The 16,162-nt window shown below is 40.2% G+C and overlaps 3 protein-coding genes across 9 annotated transcripts in view; 2 read left to right on the forward strand and 1 right to left on the reverse strand.

The window, feature by feature from the left end:
- FAM114A1 (family with sequence similarity 114 member A1) overlaps positions 1 to 15,967 on the reverse strand; it is a 107,780-nt gene extending 91,813 nt beyond the window's left edge. For all 4 annotated transcript variants that reach the window (XM_042984730.1, XM_042984729.1, XM_042984728.1 and 1 more), the window contains exon 1: positions 15,400 to 15,967. The gene's annotated coding sequence lies outside the window, so the exon portion shown is untranslated. The remainder of the gene's footprint in view (positions 1 to 15,399) is intronic.
- The window catches only part of TLR6 (toll like receptor 6), a 43,488-nt gene that overhangs the window by 14,798 nt on the left and 12,528 nt on the right, over positions 1 to 16,162 (forward strand). For 2 of the 3 annotated variants that reach the window (XM_007098861.3, XM_042984721.1), the window contains exon 2: positions 1,273 to 4,345. In XM_007098861.3, coding sequence (XP_007098923.2) covers positions 1,341 to 3,755 — 2,415 coding nt within the window. In that variant the 5' untranslated portion in view covers positions 1,273 to 1,340 and the 3' untranslated portion in view covers positions 3,756 to 4,345. Of the gene's footprint in view, positions 1 to 283; positions 4,346 to 16,162 lie in introns of those variants that run through there. The other variant, XR_006217043.1, reaches the window with a different exon arrangement.
- The window catches only part of TLR1 (toll like receptor 1), a 47,433-nt gene that overhangs the window by 14,789 nt on the left and 16,482 nt on the right, over positions 1 to 16,162 (forward strand). The window contains exon 1 of one of the 2 annotated variants that reach the window (XM_015545110.2): positions 14,588 to 15,245. The exons of the other annotated variant lie outside the window; for it this stretch is intronic. The gene's annotated coding sequence lies outside the window, so the exon portion shown is untranslated. Of the gene's footprint in view, positions 1 to 14,587; positions 15,246 to 16,162 lie in introns of those variants that run through there. 2 annotated transcript variants of the gene reach the window in all.

The following is a 16,162-nucleotide window of genomic DNA, read 5'->3' on the forward strand; positions in this document are numbered from 1 at the left end:
CATACTGTCTTGATTACTGTAGCTTTATAGGAAGTCTTGAAGTTGGGTAACGTCACTTCTCAGTTTCTTTTTTTTTTTAATGTTTATTTTATATTTGAGAGAGACAGAGCATGAGCCAGGGAAGGACAGAGTGAGAGAGAGAGAGAGGCACAGAATCCAAAGCAGGTTCCAGGCTCTGAGCTGTCAGCACAGAGCCCAACACGGGGCTCGAACTCGAACTGTGAGGTCATGACCTGAGCTGAGGTTGGATGCTTAACCGATTGAGCCATCCAGATGCCCCAGGTAGTGTCAGTTCTCTAACTTTGTTCTTTTCCTTTTTCTCCTATAAATGGGTAATAGTTTATAATTTATTTGCATGCCTCTGTTGTTTAAAGTAGGCATTTTGAATATTATAATGTGGTAACTCAGGTTCTCCTGTCTCCCAGGGTTTGCTGTTGCTGATTGTCATGGGAGTACTGTTGGCTGTTTGTTTAGTGACTGCTCTAAACTATTTTGTAAAGACTATATTCTTTGTTATGTGTGGCCATTGTATTCTGTGCTTGATTCACTTAGTGGCCAGCTAGTGTTTGATAGAGATTTTCTTAAATATCTAGAGATAAAATGAAACAAAACTTTGGATTTTTGTAGATTGGTTCTGTGTGGAAACATTTCCTGGATGTTTATCCAGGCTGTTTACAACTCTGCCCTAGCTTTCACTTTCGGCTTTCACAGAGCCAAAGGTCAACCAAAGGTGAAAGTTTAGGATTTTCTTAGCTCTTTTCTGAACATGCATCCAGCCCTAGACATGGGTGGCTTTCTAGATTTCCTGGTTCACATGGAGATTTCCAAAGACTCTTATCTACCACGTATCTCTTTTGTGAGCTTCTTCCTTCCCTGGCTTTTTGATGTGTGTGCTGTTTGTCACATTTGCTATTCCTTGTTCCAGTGCCTGTGGCTAGTATATTTGCCTATAAAGATTTTCAGTAAACATTACCCAGGAGGTTTCTCCAGCCCTGAGAAAGTTCTGAAAAGAGTGAAACAAAGCCAAGCCCCTGAGTGCATCCCTCAGAGAATGCCTAGACAGGTTAAAACACAGAAGCACAATTTTTTGATGATAAGGTCTGTATTGCCTCCCCTGGTACCAGCAAGCTGCATAACTGGAGAATATATCATATGCAAACAGAAATGACTCTGATAGTGAATGAAAAGATCATTGGGATTTTGTGTTAGGAAGTGGAGGTCTGAGAGCAATCATCCAATATTTATATGTCTTAATGTATATTGTATTTCTAGAATTTGGACACATATCAAGATGCCCTGAAGAACAGCACAACCCTTTGGGGAATAGCCTTTTAAACATCATGACCAAAGACAAAGAATCTATCACCAGAAGCTTTTGCTTTGTGTACATTTTGACCTTAATAGTTGGAACCATAATCCAGTTCTCTGATGAAAGTGAATTTGCAGTAGACATGTCGAAAATGAAACTTACGCATGTTCCAAAAGACCTGTCACCAAAAACCAAAGTCTTAGATATATCTCAAAACTACATATCTAAGCTTCACATCTCTGACATTAGCTATCTCTTACGGCTGGAAGTTTTGACACTTTCCTATAATAGACTCCAGTGCCTCGATTTTAGCATTTTCAAGTTCAACCAGGATTTGGAATATTTGGATTTATCTCACAATCAGTTGCAGAAGACCTCTTGCCACCTTATCAGGAGTCTCAAGCATTTAGACCTCTCATTCAATGACTTTGATGTCCTGCCCATCTGTAAGGAATTTGGCAACTTGACGCAACTGAATTTCTTAGGATTAAGTGGTACAAGGTTACGACAATTAGATCTGCTACCAATTGCTCATTTGCATCTAAGTCACATCCTTCTGGATTTAGAAGGTTATTATGCAAAAGAAAGTGAAACAGAAAGTCTTCAAATTCTGAATACAAAAACACTCCACCTTGTTTTTCACCCAAATCAGTTATTCTCTGTCCAAGTGAACATATCAGTTAACAGTTTAAGGTGCTTACAACTGACTAATATTAAATTGAATAACGACAACTGTCAAATTCTAATTAAATTTTTATCAGAACTCATTAGAGGCCCAACTTTACTGAATTTTACTCTCAAACATGTGGAAACAACTTGGAAATGCCTGGTTAGAGTTTTTCAATTTCTTTGGCCCAAACCTGTAGAATATCTCAATATTTACAATTTAATAATAGTTGAAAGCATTGATGAAGAAGATTTTACTTATTCTAAAACAGCACTGAAAGCATTGAAAATAGAGCATGTTACAAACAGAGTTTTTATTTATTCACAGACGGTGTTATATACATTTTTTTCTGAGATGAACATTATGATGTTAACCCTATCAGATACACCTTTTATACACATGCTTTGTCCTCAGACATCAAGCACATTTAAATTTTTGAACTTTACCCAGAATGTTTTCACAGACAGTGTATTTCAAAACTGTTCCAAACTAGTTAGATTGGAAACCCTTATCTTACAAAAGAATAAATTAAAAGGCCTTTACAATATAGGTCTCATGACTAAGCATATGACATCTTTGAAAATATTGGATGTTAGTTGGAATTCTTTGGAATATGATAGACATGATGGAAATTGCACTTGGGGTGGGAGTATAGCGGTGTTAAATTTGTCTTCAAATATACTTACTGACTCTGTTTTCAGATGTTTACCTCCTAAGGTCAAGGTACTTGATCTTTATGATAACCGAATAAGGAGCATTCCTAAACTAATCATGAAACTAGAAGCTTTGCAAGAACTCAATGTTGCCTCCAATTCCTTAGCCCACCTTCCTGACTGTGGAGCTTTTAGCAGCCTTTCTGTACTGATCATTGACCATAATTCAATTTCCAACCCATCAGCTGATTTCTTCCACAGCTGCCAGAAGATTAGGTCCATAAGAGCAGGAAACAATCCATTCCAATGCACCTGTGAGCTAAGAGAATTTATCCAGAATATAGGCCAAGTATCAAGTGAAGTGGTAGAGGGTTGGCCTGATTCTTATAAGTGTGACAATCCAGAAAGTTATAAGGGAACCCCACTAAAGGACTTTCATGTGTCTCAGTTATCCTGCAACATAGCTCTGCTGCTTGTCACCATTGGGGTCACTGTGCTGGTGTTGACTGTTACTGTGACTGCCCTCTGTATGTACTTTGATCTGCCCTGGTATCTCAGGATGGTGTGTCAGTGGACCCAGACCCGGCACAGGGCAAGGAACCTACCCTTAGAAGAACTCCAAAGAACCCTTCAGTTCCATGCTTTTATTTCATACAGTGAACACGATTCTGCCTGGGTGAAGAATGAACTGGTACCTTACCTAGAAAAAGAAGACCTAAGGATTTGTCTCCATGAGAGAAACTTTGTTCCTGGCAAGAGCATTGTGGAGAATATCATCAACTGCATTGAGAAAAGTTACAAGTCCATCTTTGTTTTGTCTCCCAACTTTGTTCAGAGTGAGTGGTGTCATTATGAACTCTACTTTGCTCATCACAATCTCTTTCATGAAGGATCTAATAATTTAATCCTGATCTTGCTGGAACCCATTCCACAGAACTGCATTCCCAGCAAGTATCACAAGCTGAAGGCTCTCATGACACAGCGGACTTACTTGGAATGGCCCAAGGAGAAGAGCAAACATGGACTTTTTTGGGCTAATATTAGAGCTGCTTTTAACATGAAGTTGACATTAATTGCTGAAAACAATAATGCAGAAACTTTAAAAAAATCAGGAAATTCAATTTAAGAAACCATCATTAACTTGGATTCTGATGAACATGATGATTTTAAGTTTCTGTCTAGATGATACCTCTATTATATCTACACATTCTGGAAGACTAAATGAAAACTAGGTTTTAACGAAGCTGAGGACCAAGGCTGGAGGCTGAGGTGGTGCTCAAACTTGCCTATTACAGGTAGCTCAGTCTCTTCTGGTTCAACCATTCAGTTTTGAGTGGAAACACACAAGTAAATGGTCATTCAAGGACCTTTCCTCTCCCTTCTCCTTTCCCAAAGAGAGTCTGTGTGAGCAGGAGTTTGTGGGACTTTATGGCAGCAAGGAAAGTCAAACTCAGAAGTGTACCCAATGGCCCTTGGAGTGTCCTATGGAGCCTCATTGAACTCTGGGTGAGCTTTGTCATCCTGTTCAACTTTGGAGCTTGGGAAAAAATTAGACCAGTTATGGAAAATAAAGAATTTTTGTTCACATCTGAGGAAATTATTAAATTTCTGACGCTGTCACACAAATATGCAATTAACCAGTGGGGACTCATGACGTAATAATTTATGTATATAAAGGAAAATACAGTTGCCCCTTGAACAACATGGGTTTGAACTACATGGATCTGCTTGTAGTTCTTTTTTTTTTTTTAATGGGCTTTTTACAGTACAGTACTATAATTATATTTTCTCTTCCTTGTGACTTTCTTAATGTTTTCTTTTTTATAGTATATTTTATTGTGAGAATACAGTATTTAATACATGTAACATACAAAATGTTTGTTAATTATTTATGTTATCGGTAAGGCTTCTGGTCAACAGGAGGCCATTTTGAAGTTATTAAGGTAAGTTGAGGTTATTGAGGTAATTAAGTTTTGGGGTTGTTAAAAGTTATACACAGATTTGTGACTACACAGGGGGTTAGCACCCCTAACCCCCATGTTGTTCAAGGGTCAACTGTATAGCCTTTAGTTACAGGCTGTTAAGGACAAAGACATGGATTTATTTGTTTGCAAAGGAAACTCCGAGCCAACTTTATTTGTAACTGGTTATTGAATAGGAGTTTTCTGGTTGTCTTAGTTTTGGCAAATGCCTCAAAGCTGACAAAAGGTAATAAATGCCACCACATTTTAAGTGGAGATACTAGACATAGCCAGGCTGGATGTATTAAAGAATAGCAGAAAGAGCCTTGTAACTACCAACACATATCACCTATCTCCAGAATAGATTCAAAAGGGTGGTTAGATATCATTAAGTAGAGGTTCTAGACCTATGGGGAGATTGCTTTGGATTTCTTCCAAAGGTGAATGAGAGGGTCTCTAAGCATAATATAAAAGTATCCTGGCATCCCACTCTCAGCCTGCAGCTTGTAGAATAACAAGAGTACACAAATTCAGTGCATGATGTGAGAGCTCTTGGAAGGGCCTGATGAGTGTCCCTGGGAGTTTTGTGGCAGGGGTGGGGATTGTGCACATAAAGATTGGTAAATCATGTTTTGAAAATATAGGTGCTTGATAAATTTTGTTGAAATGAATGGATGAGTGCTACCCACCTAGAGAATTCAGTAGGTGAGAGGTTGATGTGGATAGCCCAAAATGGGAATATGAGGAGAGAAGAGAAGCAGTGATTGCAACCTGACTTCCATTTTTTGTCATGGCAAAGTCTGTGAATTTCTTGTAGACCATGTTGACTATGGGAAGGGTAGGTGGGCTTGAGTTGTCATGATGGGACTTCAGCTACCAGGGCAACCTGTTTGCAAAGGGACTATAGTAATAGAAGCCATGGGGTTAGGTGGAAGAGATGTATGGGGGGAATTGCTGCAAGCGATCAGCCAGAGAATATGCCCCCTGCATCAAGGAACTGTGCAATGGGGTATCCACCTGAGACCTCTGAATAACCAACAGATACATCCTGTGAAAGAGACAACAGTTGGACTCTGCCATAATAAGAGCCGACATGATGGCTTGTCTGCCTTACCCAATAGTTAAATGCAGGGATATTTGCTCCTCTTTGTCTAAAATACTCTTCCCTTGAAGTGGTCTGGGCACATCCAGAATATAAAGAAAGCAGAGAAGATGGTGGAAGAAAAAAGAAACTGACCACCCTTATTCCCTGATTCACTGCAAGAAAGACCTGAGATGGAGCCAAGCAAAATTTTAAATTAGGTGTGAGAGTGATATTACTTGGACTGTCCCGGACATTTTAATGCCTGAAATAGAGGTGCAATTATTATAATATGACTTGTCAATAAAATCTATGGCATCTGCCCAAGATTCAGGGTAGATTCTGCATAGATCCTGATAGAGAAAGATTCCACAAAACCTGGTTGTAAGGCAGTGGTTAGAGAAAAAAATAAAGTCCTTTCCTTCTGGAGTTAGCTCATTCAATAACTGAGTTTATTTAATAATAAACCAGTTTCATAATTAATAGTTATAAAGAAATAAGCTTTAAGGGAATTTTATTAGAGTCATCTTTTATTGGCATTAGCCCTCCTCTGCCTTTCAAGAGAGCACTTAATTCTCCTTCACAGGACCTCTCTCAAGTTGTAAATTTTCCTTTGCCTCTGTTGGACTGTTTTCTAAGCCAACAAAACAAAACAAAACAGCAAACAAACTATGTCACACATTTATGAATAGCTCTGAATGGCCACAAGCATAAAATGCCTTTGAAATCCTCATTTTTATCTTAAAACTCCATGCAAATAGAATGTCCCCTTCCTTCATATTTGTGTCATGCCTTTCCATGCTCCAAATCTACTGCCACAAGTTGGGAAGTTTGCCTTAATATATTTTTAGTTATTAACGCCGTGATGAGAATAAAAACTAAGCACGTCAATAAGGTGACAGGTTCAAAGGAATGGGACATGGCAAAGATGATTAGGGAGTGCTTCTGGCTTCAGAGGTTTTGGGCAAGCCTTGTTCAGCATAAAGGCCCTCAGCCTGTGGCGGGGATGGCCCTTCAAAGGGAAGGCACAGTGGGCACAAAGTTGGAATTGAAAGGGAGCCGTGAGCAAAGAAAGCATCCAACTGGCAGCCTTACTGGATGTGTTAGGTTTCCACGGCTGCCATAACCAATTACCACAAAGCTTAGAACACCAGAAGTTGATCTCTCACAATTTTGGAAGCCAGAAGTCCAAAATCAAGGTGTCAGCAGGCTTACTTCCTTCTGGAGGCTCTGAGGGAGAAATGTCCCGTGCCTTTCTCCCAGTGTCTGGTGGTTGCTGGCAATCCTGGCCATTGCTTGCTTGTGGATGTATCACCCCAGTCCCTGCCTCTATCTTCGCATGGCCTTCTCCTGTCTTCTTTTCCGTCTCTTATAGGGACACTCTCATTGGATTTAGAGCCCTTCTTAATCTAGTATGATCTTGTCTTAACTTCTCACTGTATCTGCAAAGACCCTGTTTCAAAACAAGGCCACATTCTGAGGTTCCAAGTACACAGGAATTTTTTTTGGAAGGGGGCATTATTCAACCCACCACCCTGGGGAAGACACAACTGTCTCTGGTGGCTTGGAGACTCAACTGGGTGTGGCAGTAGAATAAATAAATGCTATCTTGGAGAGAGGGAAAAATATGAAAGAAGCAGCTTGGGAAGTCCCGAGGTGCAAACGAGAGATAGTGGTAAAGAGATTGCAATGGAAGGGTGGGGGAGAATGGGAAAGAGATGGTGGGTGACTGGGATATACATGGGCTAGAGTCTGGGTTTTAATGAGAGTGAAAACACAAAAAACAATGCTGAGAAAGGAGGAAGTCAGTTTCTGTCTAGATTTCTTGAGAGTGATTTGATTAGAAAAGAATGAGAATAAATCACAAAGAGACCTGGGGGGATTTCTAAGGCCATAGGGACTTTCTAGAGGTTTTTAGTTATGGTAAGTTTATAAGGAATCTCAATAGAGCCAAGCGTAAATATGAAGTAGTTTTTATTTTTCCCCACTCAGTTAACTGAATTCTAAAGTTCTCCTCTTCTCATCCCTTAGTAATATCTCAAGCAGATTTCATATCTCTCTAGCCCTTCGAGGTATTAAAAGTGCAATCTAGGGGCAACAAGAAGGCTCTGTCAGTTAAGCGTCCCACTTCGGCTCGTGTCATGATCTCACAGTTTATGGGTTCAAGCCCCACGTTGGGCTCTGTGATGACAGTTCAGAGCCTGGAGCCTTCTTTGGATCCTGTGTCTCCCTCTTTCTCTGTTCCTCCCCTGTTCATGTGCTGTCTCTTCTGGACCTGATGTAGAGACCAGGAATGAGGGGTTGGAAGGCAGATGTCCTTTTCTATAATTGTGTTGGTTAAGGTACAGAACAAGGAGACCTCAAACTCAAGGGCTTAAATAAGACAGAAGTTTCTTTCTTTCTTAAATGTAGGACAAATATAGTCAGGAGGTCTAGGATAGGTAGCTGTGTCTACTCCACAAAGTCATTCAAGAGCTCAGACTGGCCAGTTGGCTCTGTTTTCCATAGCTCTTGCCTCCATTCTTTTTACATGGAGTCACCGGGATGAATGAAGTCCTCTTGTGCTTTCTCTGAGTATGTGGACCAAGGGAAGGTGAGTGGAGATGTACCCCTTCTCCCAGGTACATGATCACAGGTCTCTAATTACCTGTTGGCAAGGGTTACTCCAACAGAAACCTCCATGAGAGTAGATACCGGGTCCTCTGTTTAGTTACACTCCTAAACTCCCTGGGAGTTTCCTCAGAGAGGGACAACCCTTGGGTGAGGGGAGGGGTGTCCTGCACATTTGTGTATCAAAGCCAGCATTCACCTGAGGAAACAAATGCTTAGTCTCTCTGTCCAGTCTCCATAAGTGATTCTACTGGCATAGCCCCTTTACCTGGCTTGAAAAGGACAGAGGATGTTACTTCTCCCCTGAGGAGAAGAGGGTGCAGCCTAAGATCATAAACCCTGGTATCCCAGTGCTGCTGACTTGCTGCCGTCCCCAGCCCTCTCAGGTGGCTGGGAAGTATGAGAGTGAGGCAGTGGTGGGGAGGGCCATTGTCTGGTTCAGCTGCTTTTTAGAATGCCCTGATGGAAGTCCTTGGCCTTTGGCAGCTCTCTTAAGAACAAGGGGTATATAACACTTTCTTGTCTTTGGTTTTGGATCCAAATCGTAGGGAAAGTTCCAGTCAATACCCTGTTATGTAATCAGTAGAACCAATAGATGGGAAGGGAAATTGAAATTGTTGGTGGGCTACTGAATTACATAGAAGATGAGCAACTTAAAATTCTATCCTAAATTTGGATTAAATAATCATAAAAAAGACATATCACTCATAGTAGTAGAAGAACAAGCAGAGAATAATAGCATGGATTTATGTCCATTGATTAATAAAGTCTACTTAATGGATATATCCTAAAGAAATAATTGTTCAGACACATCCTAAGGAAATGCATGAAGATGCTGCTTATGGCAGAATTGTTTATAATAGCAAAAATTGAAAACAACTTAAATACCTAACATCAGAAGATTGGTTGAATACATTGTTAATTAAAATATGCATTGTAAATAAAATGGAATGTTATTTAGCCAATACTAAAATTGTAGATGATGAGGAGAACAGAGGCAAAAGAAATGTGGATAAAATTAAATTTCCTCACAACTTGCAGCCTGTTGACAAATATTGAGACAGGCAGAACATGACACTCAAGGAATTCACAACTGCTCTAACTTTAATGCTTTGCTAGAAGCCAAACACCTTAGCTTGACAATAGCCTGATCTCCAGGATCCTGTAAATCTTCTTTAACATATGAAAAAAAATCCTTTTGGAAATTTCTTTATCTTTATCCCCCCCACTTTAAACTATATAATCAATCTTTCCTCACAATCACAGTGCAGCTCTTTCTGTCTACAGGTCCTGTCCCTGTGCTTTGATAAAAACACCTTTTGCAGCAAAAGTGTCTCAAGAATTCTTTCTTGACCATTCACTCCTGGCCCACAATACATCACAGATAGATATTTACTGACATGAAAAGATATTTATAATGTGTTATAAATTAAGAAGAGCAGATAACAAAACAGCATACAGTCTAATGCTATCAGTGTGTGTGTGTGTGTGTGTGTGTGTGTGTGTACAAATTTTCTGTGTGTGTGTGTGTGTGTGTGTGTACAAATTTTCTGAACAGCTATTTGGCAGCAGGCATCAAGAGACTAAATCATGTTCATTTACATTAAAAAAGTTTGCATGGTTACTACAAAAATGATATTGGCTTATCTGTATACAGTGAGATTACCATTGATTTATTTTTTTCCTTTTTATTGATTTATATTTTTTGATTCTATTCAGTTAACATATATTCCTTGGGTAATAAAAAAAGTAAAATAACTAAGAAACTTTTCTTGAGAACACATACACATGTATTTGCTTAACCTTGTCGTAGAGAAGAACTTTCTAAACCTAAAAGCAATGTAACAGTAGTCTGCTGGAACTTGTCTGTATAGATTGTGAGAGCTTCCTGTTAAACATTCAGGAATTTTGCAATCATGTCAGTTGGCAGCTAGAAATCAACCATAGTGGAAATATTTATACTGCAGGTATTGGCAAATGCTACAAATCAGGCTTTTTGGGGGAGTGGTGGTGGTGGTGAGCAACCTGGTTTACCAGCACACAACTGAATGACAGTGATAGCAAAGAGAAAGTCAGTTTTCTTGTTTATATAAAAATATGTGCATTTATTGGTTCAAAAGATCATGAAATGAAAAGTAAACCACGGGGGAAGGTGTTTGCAAAAAGTCTGACAGACAGTGTCAGTGACATAAAATAGAATGCATAGTTAAATAGTAAAAACATAATACTGCTAGAGAAATAGGCAAATGACATGAACAGGTAATTCACTAAAAGATACAAATTGCCAATAAACGTGAATAACTATCTGAGACATTTATAATAAAAGAAAATAAAAATGAAACATAGATATCACTCTTCATGTATGAAATTGTCTCCAAAATGCTACTTTTGTGGAGAATGTGGAGAGTGAGTATTCTGACCCCCTTGGGAGCAGGCAGATTGGCACAAACTTAATGGAGAGCACTTGGCAGTTATGTGTCAAGAACATAAACTTGTCCATGCCCTTTAACCTGTTAATTCCTTTCAAAAATATATCCTAGACAACAGTAGAAAACTCCAACCAAGATTGTGTACAAAGTGCTTGTTGACATTTTATGAAACTGAAAGAGGGAACCTCCTACCAGGTAAATAGCTAGAGACAAGGATGGCCTTGGCCTACCATTTACTCAGGTAGCAGTTTCAAAAATTTGGCTGGAAAACTTTCAGTAATTAGGGGAGAATTAATGAAAAGGCAGATGTCCAGGTGATGCCATTTTTTATTCCTAGCCAGCTTGATAGGACACAATTTGAGCTCTAGGATCAGGTGGGTAGGAGGAATGGTGGTGTGGGGGAGAGTAGGGAGGGAGGGAAGGAAGCAGAGGCACACCCCGCCCCCCCCCCCACCCAAACTAAGGCACTGTGGTCATAGCATTGTTCTTGTCCTTATTGATTAAGAAACCATACTCTATACCCCTTCCTGATAAAAGCACTCAACAAACAAGGACTAGATGGGAACTTTCTCAGCCTGGTGAAAAGCATCAGTGAAACATTCCCAGCTAGCGTCATACTTAATGGTGCAATACTCCACGCTTTGCCCCCTAACATAAGGAACAAGATGAGGAGGTCTGGTCTCATCACCTCTATTCGACATTGTCCTGGAAATGCTAGCCATGACAATAAGGCAAGCACGTGTTATAAAAAAGCATGCATATTGGAAAGAAAGAAGATGACATTTTGCAGATGACACGATCTTGTTTGTAGAAAATATTTAGGAGTCCACTAAAAAACTAATTTAAAAAAAATTTTTTTAACGTTTTATCTATTTTTGAGACAGGGAGAGACAGAGCATGAACAGGGGAGGGTCAGAGAGAGGGAGACACAGATTCTGAAACAGGCTCCAGGCTCTGAGCGGTCAGCACAGAGCCCGACGCGGGGCTTGAACTCACGGACGGCGAGATCATGACCCGAGCCGAAGTCGGCCGCTTAACCGACAGAGCCACCCAGGCGCCCCTAAAAAACTAATTAAAACTAATAAACAAGTGTAGCAAGGTTGCAGAGAAGATATACAAACGGCCAATCTACACATGAAAAGATGCTCAACATCATTAGGCATTGGGGAATTGCAAATTAAAACCATAACGAAATACCACTTCATTCCCACTAAGAAGGCTATAGTAAAAGTCAGACAATCACTAGTGTTAGCAAGGATGTGGAGAAATTGGAAGACTTTCACACTGCTGGTGGTAATGTAGAATGGTGCAGCTGCTTTGGAAACAGCCTAGAACTTTTCAAAAGGCTAAACATAGCTACCAAATGATGCAGCAATTCCACACCTAAGTACATACCCAAGAGAAAATGTGTCCATAGAAAAACCTGTACCCAAATGTTCACAGCAGCATTATTCATAAAAGCTGTTAAGTGTAAGCAACTCAATTGTCCATCATCTTGTCAAGTAGATAAATAAAATGTGGTATATCCATACAATGGAAAGTTATTTAGCAATAAAACATGAAACACTGATAGCAGCCTAATATGGATAAATCTTGAAAACACCAAGCTAAGTGAAGAGACCGATTACAAAGAAGCCCATATTGTAGGTTCCATTTACATGAAATGTCCAGAATGGGCAAATCTATAGGGATTAGTACAATGTGTAGTGGCTTTCTAAAGTTGGAGCACATGCAGGTGTGGCCGGTGGCAGCTAAGGCGTATGGTGTTTCTCTTTAGGGTGATGAAATATTCTAAATGGATTGTGGTAACAGTTGCGTAATTCTGTGAATATATTTAAAGCCATTGAATTGTGTACTTTAAGTGGGTAAACTTTTTTATGGTATGTGAGTTCTATCTCAATAAAGCTTTTGTTTAAAAAAGAAGAAAAAAACAACTATAGGTCATATCTTAGAGGCAGGATATTTACAATGCCCTAGATCCAAAGAGAATGCCTGGGTATGGAATCAGGGATGGGCAGAAACTGCTATTGAGAGAAGGTGAGGAGTGGCCTGGAGTGTAAGATATGGGAGCTCTATTTGAAGTTAGTTCTCTGGGCTGCTATTAACTGGGCTTAGGTTTGTGCTTATTTGCATGGCTGTGATGACACTCCATCTAGACCTGGGCTTTCCAATATCTCCAGCCCACTGAGCACCTGAAGTGCAGGTAGTCCAAATAGGATGTGCTGTAGGTATAAAACACACACTGGATTCTGAAGATTTAGAATAAAGCACATATAAAATATCTCATTAATAATGTTTGATATTGATTACCTGTGGAAATAATATTTTGTAGCTATTAAAGTAAAATGTTAAACATTTTACAAAGAGGGGTGCCTGGGTGGCTCAATCGGTTAAGCATCAGACTTTGGATCAGGTCACGATCTCATGGTTCAAGCCCCACATCAGGCTCCGTGCTGATAGCTCAGAGCCTGGAGCCTGCTTGGGATTCTGTCTGTCTCTCTCTCTCTCTCTTTCTGCCTTTCCCCTGCTCATGCTCTGCCTCTCTCTCTCTCTCTCTCTCTCTCTCTCAAAAATAAATAAATAAATAAATAAATAAATACATAAATAATAAACATTTAAAAAAATTTTTTACAAAGAAATTATATTCCTGAGAATTAAAGTTTTCTTTAGGACACATGGATCAATGCATGGGTATACATGATTACAAGTGTGTGTTCGTCCAATGGCGATAGGGAGGAAAGAAGGAGGTGGGTGGGCAATCAGAGTGGTGGGAGGAAATCTGAAGGGAATCACAGGACTTCAGAGTGCTCACAGGCTTTGCTTCCTGCCCTGTGGGCTTTCCTCTCCAGACCTGGTTCAAAGTCAAATACGTCTGGGAGCTGAATTCTTACTCAGAAACCACCCTCGTCTCCAGTGAAGGGTCTGAGGGAAGAAATGGTAAGAGTGGAGGAGGGGGAGGTTCATTCTTGCAGTTTCAGAAATATATTTATAGATACATTTCCCCTATTAAACAAAGTGTAGGGGCGTGGTAGGAGGAAACAGAGAGATACACAGAATATTAGAAGAACCCCAAGTTCTGAGTTAAGGGAAGTTGGCCTTGCTCACTGGGGAAAAAGAAGCTGATCACAGCAAAAAATTGTATCCAGTCTGTGACTGCCCGTCATACAATACTAGGCTGGGGACAAGTTCTGAGGCAGACAGCTGGCATTTCTTAACCTTATTTGCCCATTTGTGGTGGTTGCTGATGAGGTTTTGGGGTGATGGTGGGGGGTCCGGAGCTGACAACCAAGAACATTCTTGAAGACGTCTTTGGTGCAAAAAAGATGATTTTATTAAAGCATGGGGACAGGACCCATGGGCAGTAAGAGCTGCCCAGGGACCATGAGGAGAGACTGGTTATATGTTAGGGAGTTGGGGGAGGTAAAGTCCAGGGGAAGTTTCCGATGAGATTTTCACATGCTAAAGATCCCAGGATACTGGAGGCCTAGCTATTGTCAAACTAAGGTTGTTTTCCCTCTAGCGAAGCATTAGCATTAAGACAATAGGGAGTCCCTGGAAAAAAAGCCTCAAGTATTTGTCTGGGCTGCAGGTTATAAGGAAATTTAATTTTTTCTGCCATTTCTTTCTGCCTTTGTTTCTCACATCAGTTGTTGCTTTTGTTATGTTAAAAGAATGGCACTATCAGAACGAATTCCTAGAGTGTGCAGACAACTAACCAGAAGGAGATGTATTCGACTTTACTGTTAGATAGTATGTTTCTCACATGGAGTTTTAAAAAATAACTTAAGTTTATTTATTCATTAGACAGAGAGAGAGAGAGAGAGAACTTGACTCGGGGCTCCATCCCCTGGAACCGGGAGATCATAACCTGAGGTGAAATCAAGAGTCAGACGCTTAACTGACCGAGCCGCCCAGGTGCCCCTAAAAAAATCACTTTTTGATTAAGTTTGAAAATATCAATGGCAAAAAATTCAAGCACCAGACTGTCTCGGAAAACAAGTTTGTTAAAAACAAGGGACTAGTTAGCATCCATTCTCTATTAGCACATGAATGATCTTCTCTCTCTAGGAGTTTTAGCAGAGTGCGGATCTTGACCCCTCCCTCTTTAATGGGGGACTGATCAAAACGCAAGAATAGAAGCAAAGCATCTGAGACACAGCCAGGTTTGCTCTTCCTTTCTCAGCCCAGCCGCCACAATATGCATTTTGAATTCAGCCAATAATCATCTGTGGTTTATCAACAGCATGTTTTTCACTTCGCACAGAAACAGCAGTCAGCTGTCTAGAATGAAGGAGCCACAGAAATTCTATTTTAATACAGGCCTATCAATTAACCCACCAGCCCCTATTCTACAGATGAATAGGAGAAAATTGGTTTACACTTCCTGTGTAATTTCAGTGGGATTCAGTAGATGGCATAAAAGAGCTTTTCTTCCCACCCCCAACATTTAAATGTAGTTGCTAGTGAAACAAATGTTCCAGGAAGTACTTAAATTTCCTACAGATTGCCAATGCGACCGGCTGGCAGGTTTGTTGGTAAGCAGCAATATCTATTTTTTTAATATCCTATAGAAAGAAAATAATGGTTTAACTAGTGATCAGACACAAAAATCTCAAAAGTCTCCGTGATTAAGAGACACTGTGGGTTTGGGGTGTTTTTCTAAGTGGGTTATTTCTGATGCGTACTTACTGTGGTTTGCACTAGCGTTTAATTATCAGCTGCTCATCCTAAGTCAGAGAAAGGGTTTTTTTGGCGTGTCTTTGTTTTTCTTTGGATGACACCTCATCGCATGCATGGCTGGCTCTCAGGAGACGTATGTGAGTTGGAGGATGAATATTCCAGTCGCAAACACCTCAGGGTTTTCTTACAGAGCTTCTCTCTGTTGGTTTCAGATGGCATGGTTCTTCTTCCCGTCCTTCCCCGTTTCTCCCTTTACAATGAGAATGCTGCGGAAAAGGGGGGTGTAGGTAAATTAGTCCTGGAGGTGGTGCTGTCCTATAACCCCTCTGTTTTATGGGCAGGTTTATTTTATTTCTCTGGGCTGTTCCACAAGATCTTCTTTTCTGTTTTCTCAAGCCACCGAAACCATTCTGGGTGCTACTAGTCAGACGGAATTGTAGATCTTGCAAATGTTTCCCAGGCTACACCCTCTTTGATCAAAAGAGTCGAAAGTAACTGCATCTTGGGACTTCTGGGTGGCTCAGTCCGTTAAGCTTTTAACTATTGATTTCAGCTCAGGTCACGATCTCCTAGTTGGTCAGATGGAGCTCTGTGTTGGGCTTCAGGCTGTCAGTGCAGATTCTCTCTCTCTCTCTCTCTCAAAATAAGTAAACTTAAAAAAAAACAAAAAAAAAAGGAAGTTCATCTTTACAATAAAAAGGAAAAGTTTGCAAAACCACTTAGGAAACAAAGCCAAAAAGCTCTTGAACTGGTTCTGATCTTTTCAACTTAA

Source organism: Panthera tigris, chromosome B1 (genome assembly GCF_018350195.1).
Source record: "Panthera tigris isolate Pti1 chromosome B1, P.tigris_Pti1_mat1.1, whole genome shotgun sequence".
Taxonomy (NCBI): Eukaryota; Metazoa; Chordata; class Mammalia; order Carnivora; family Felidae; genus Panthera; species Panthera tigris.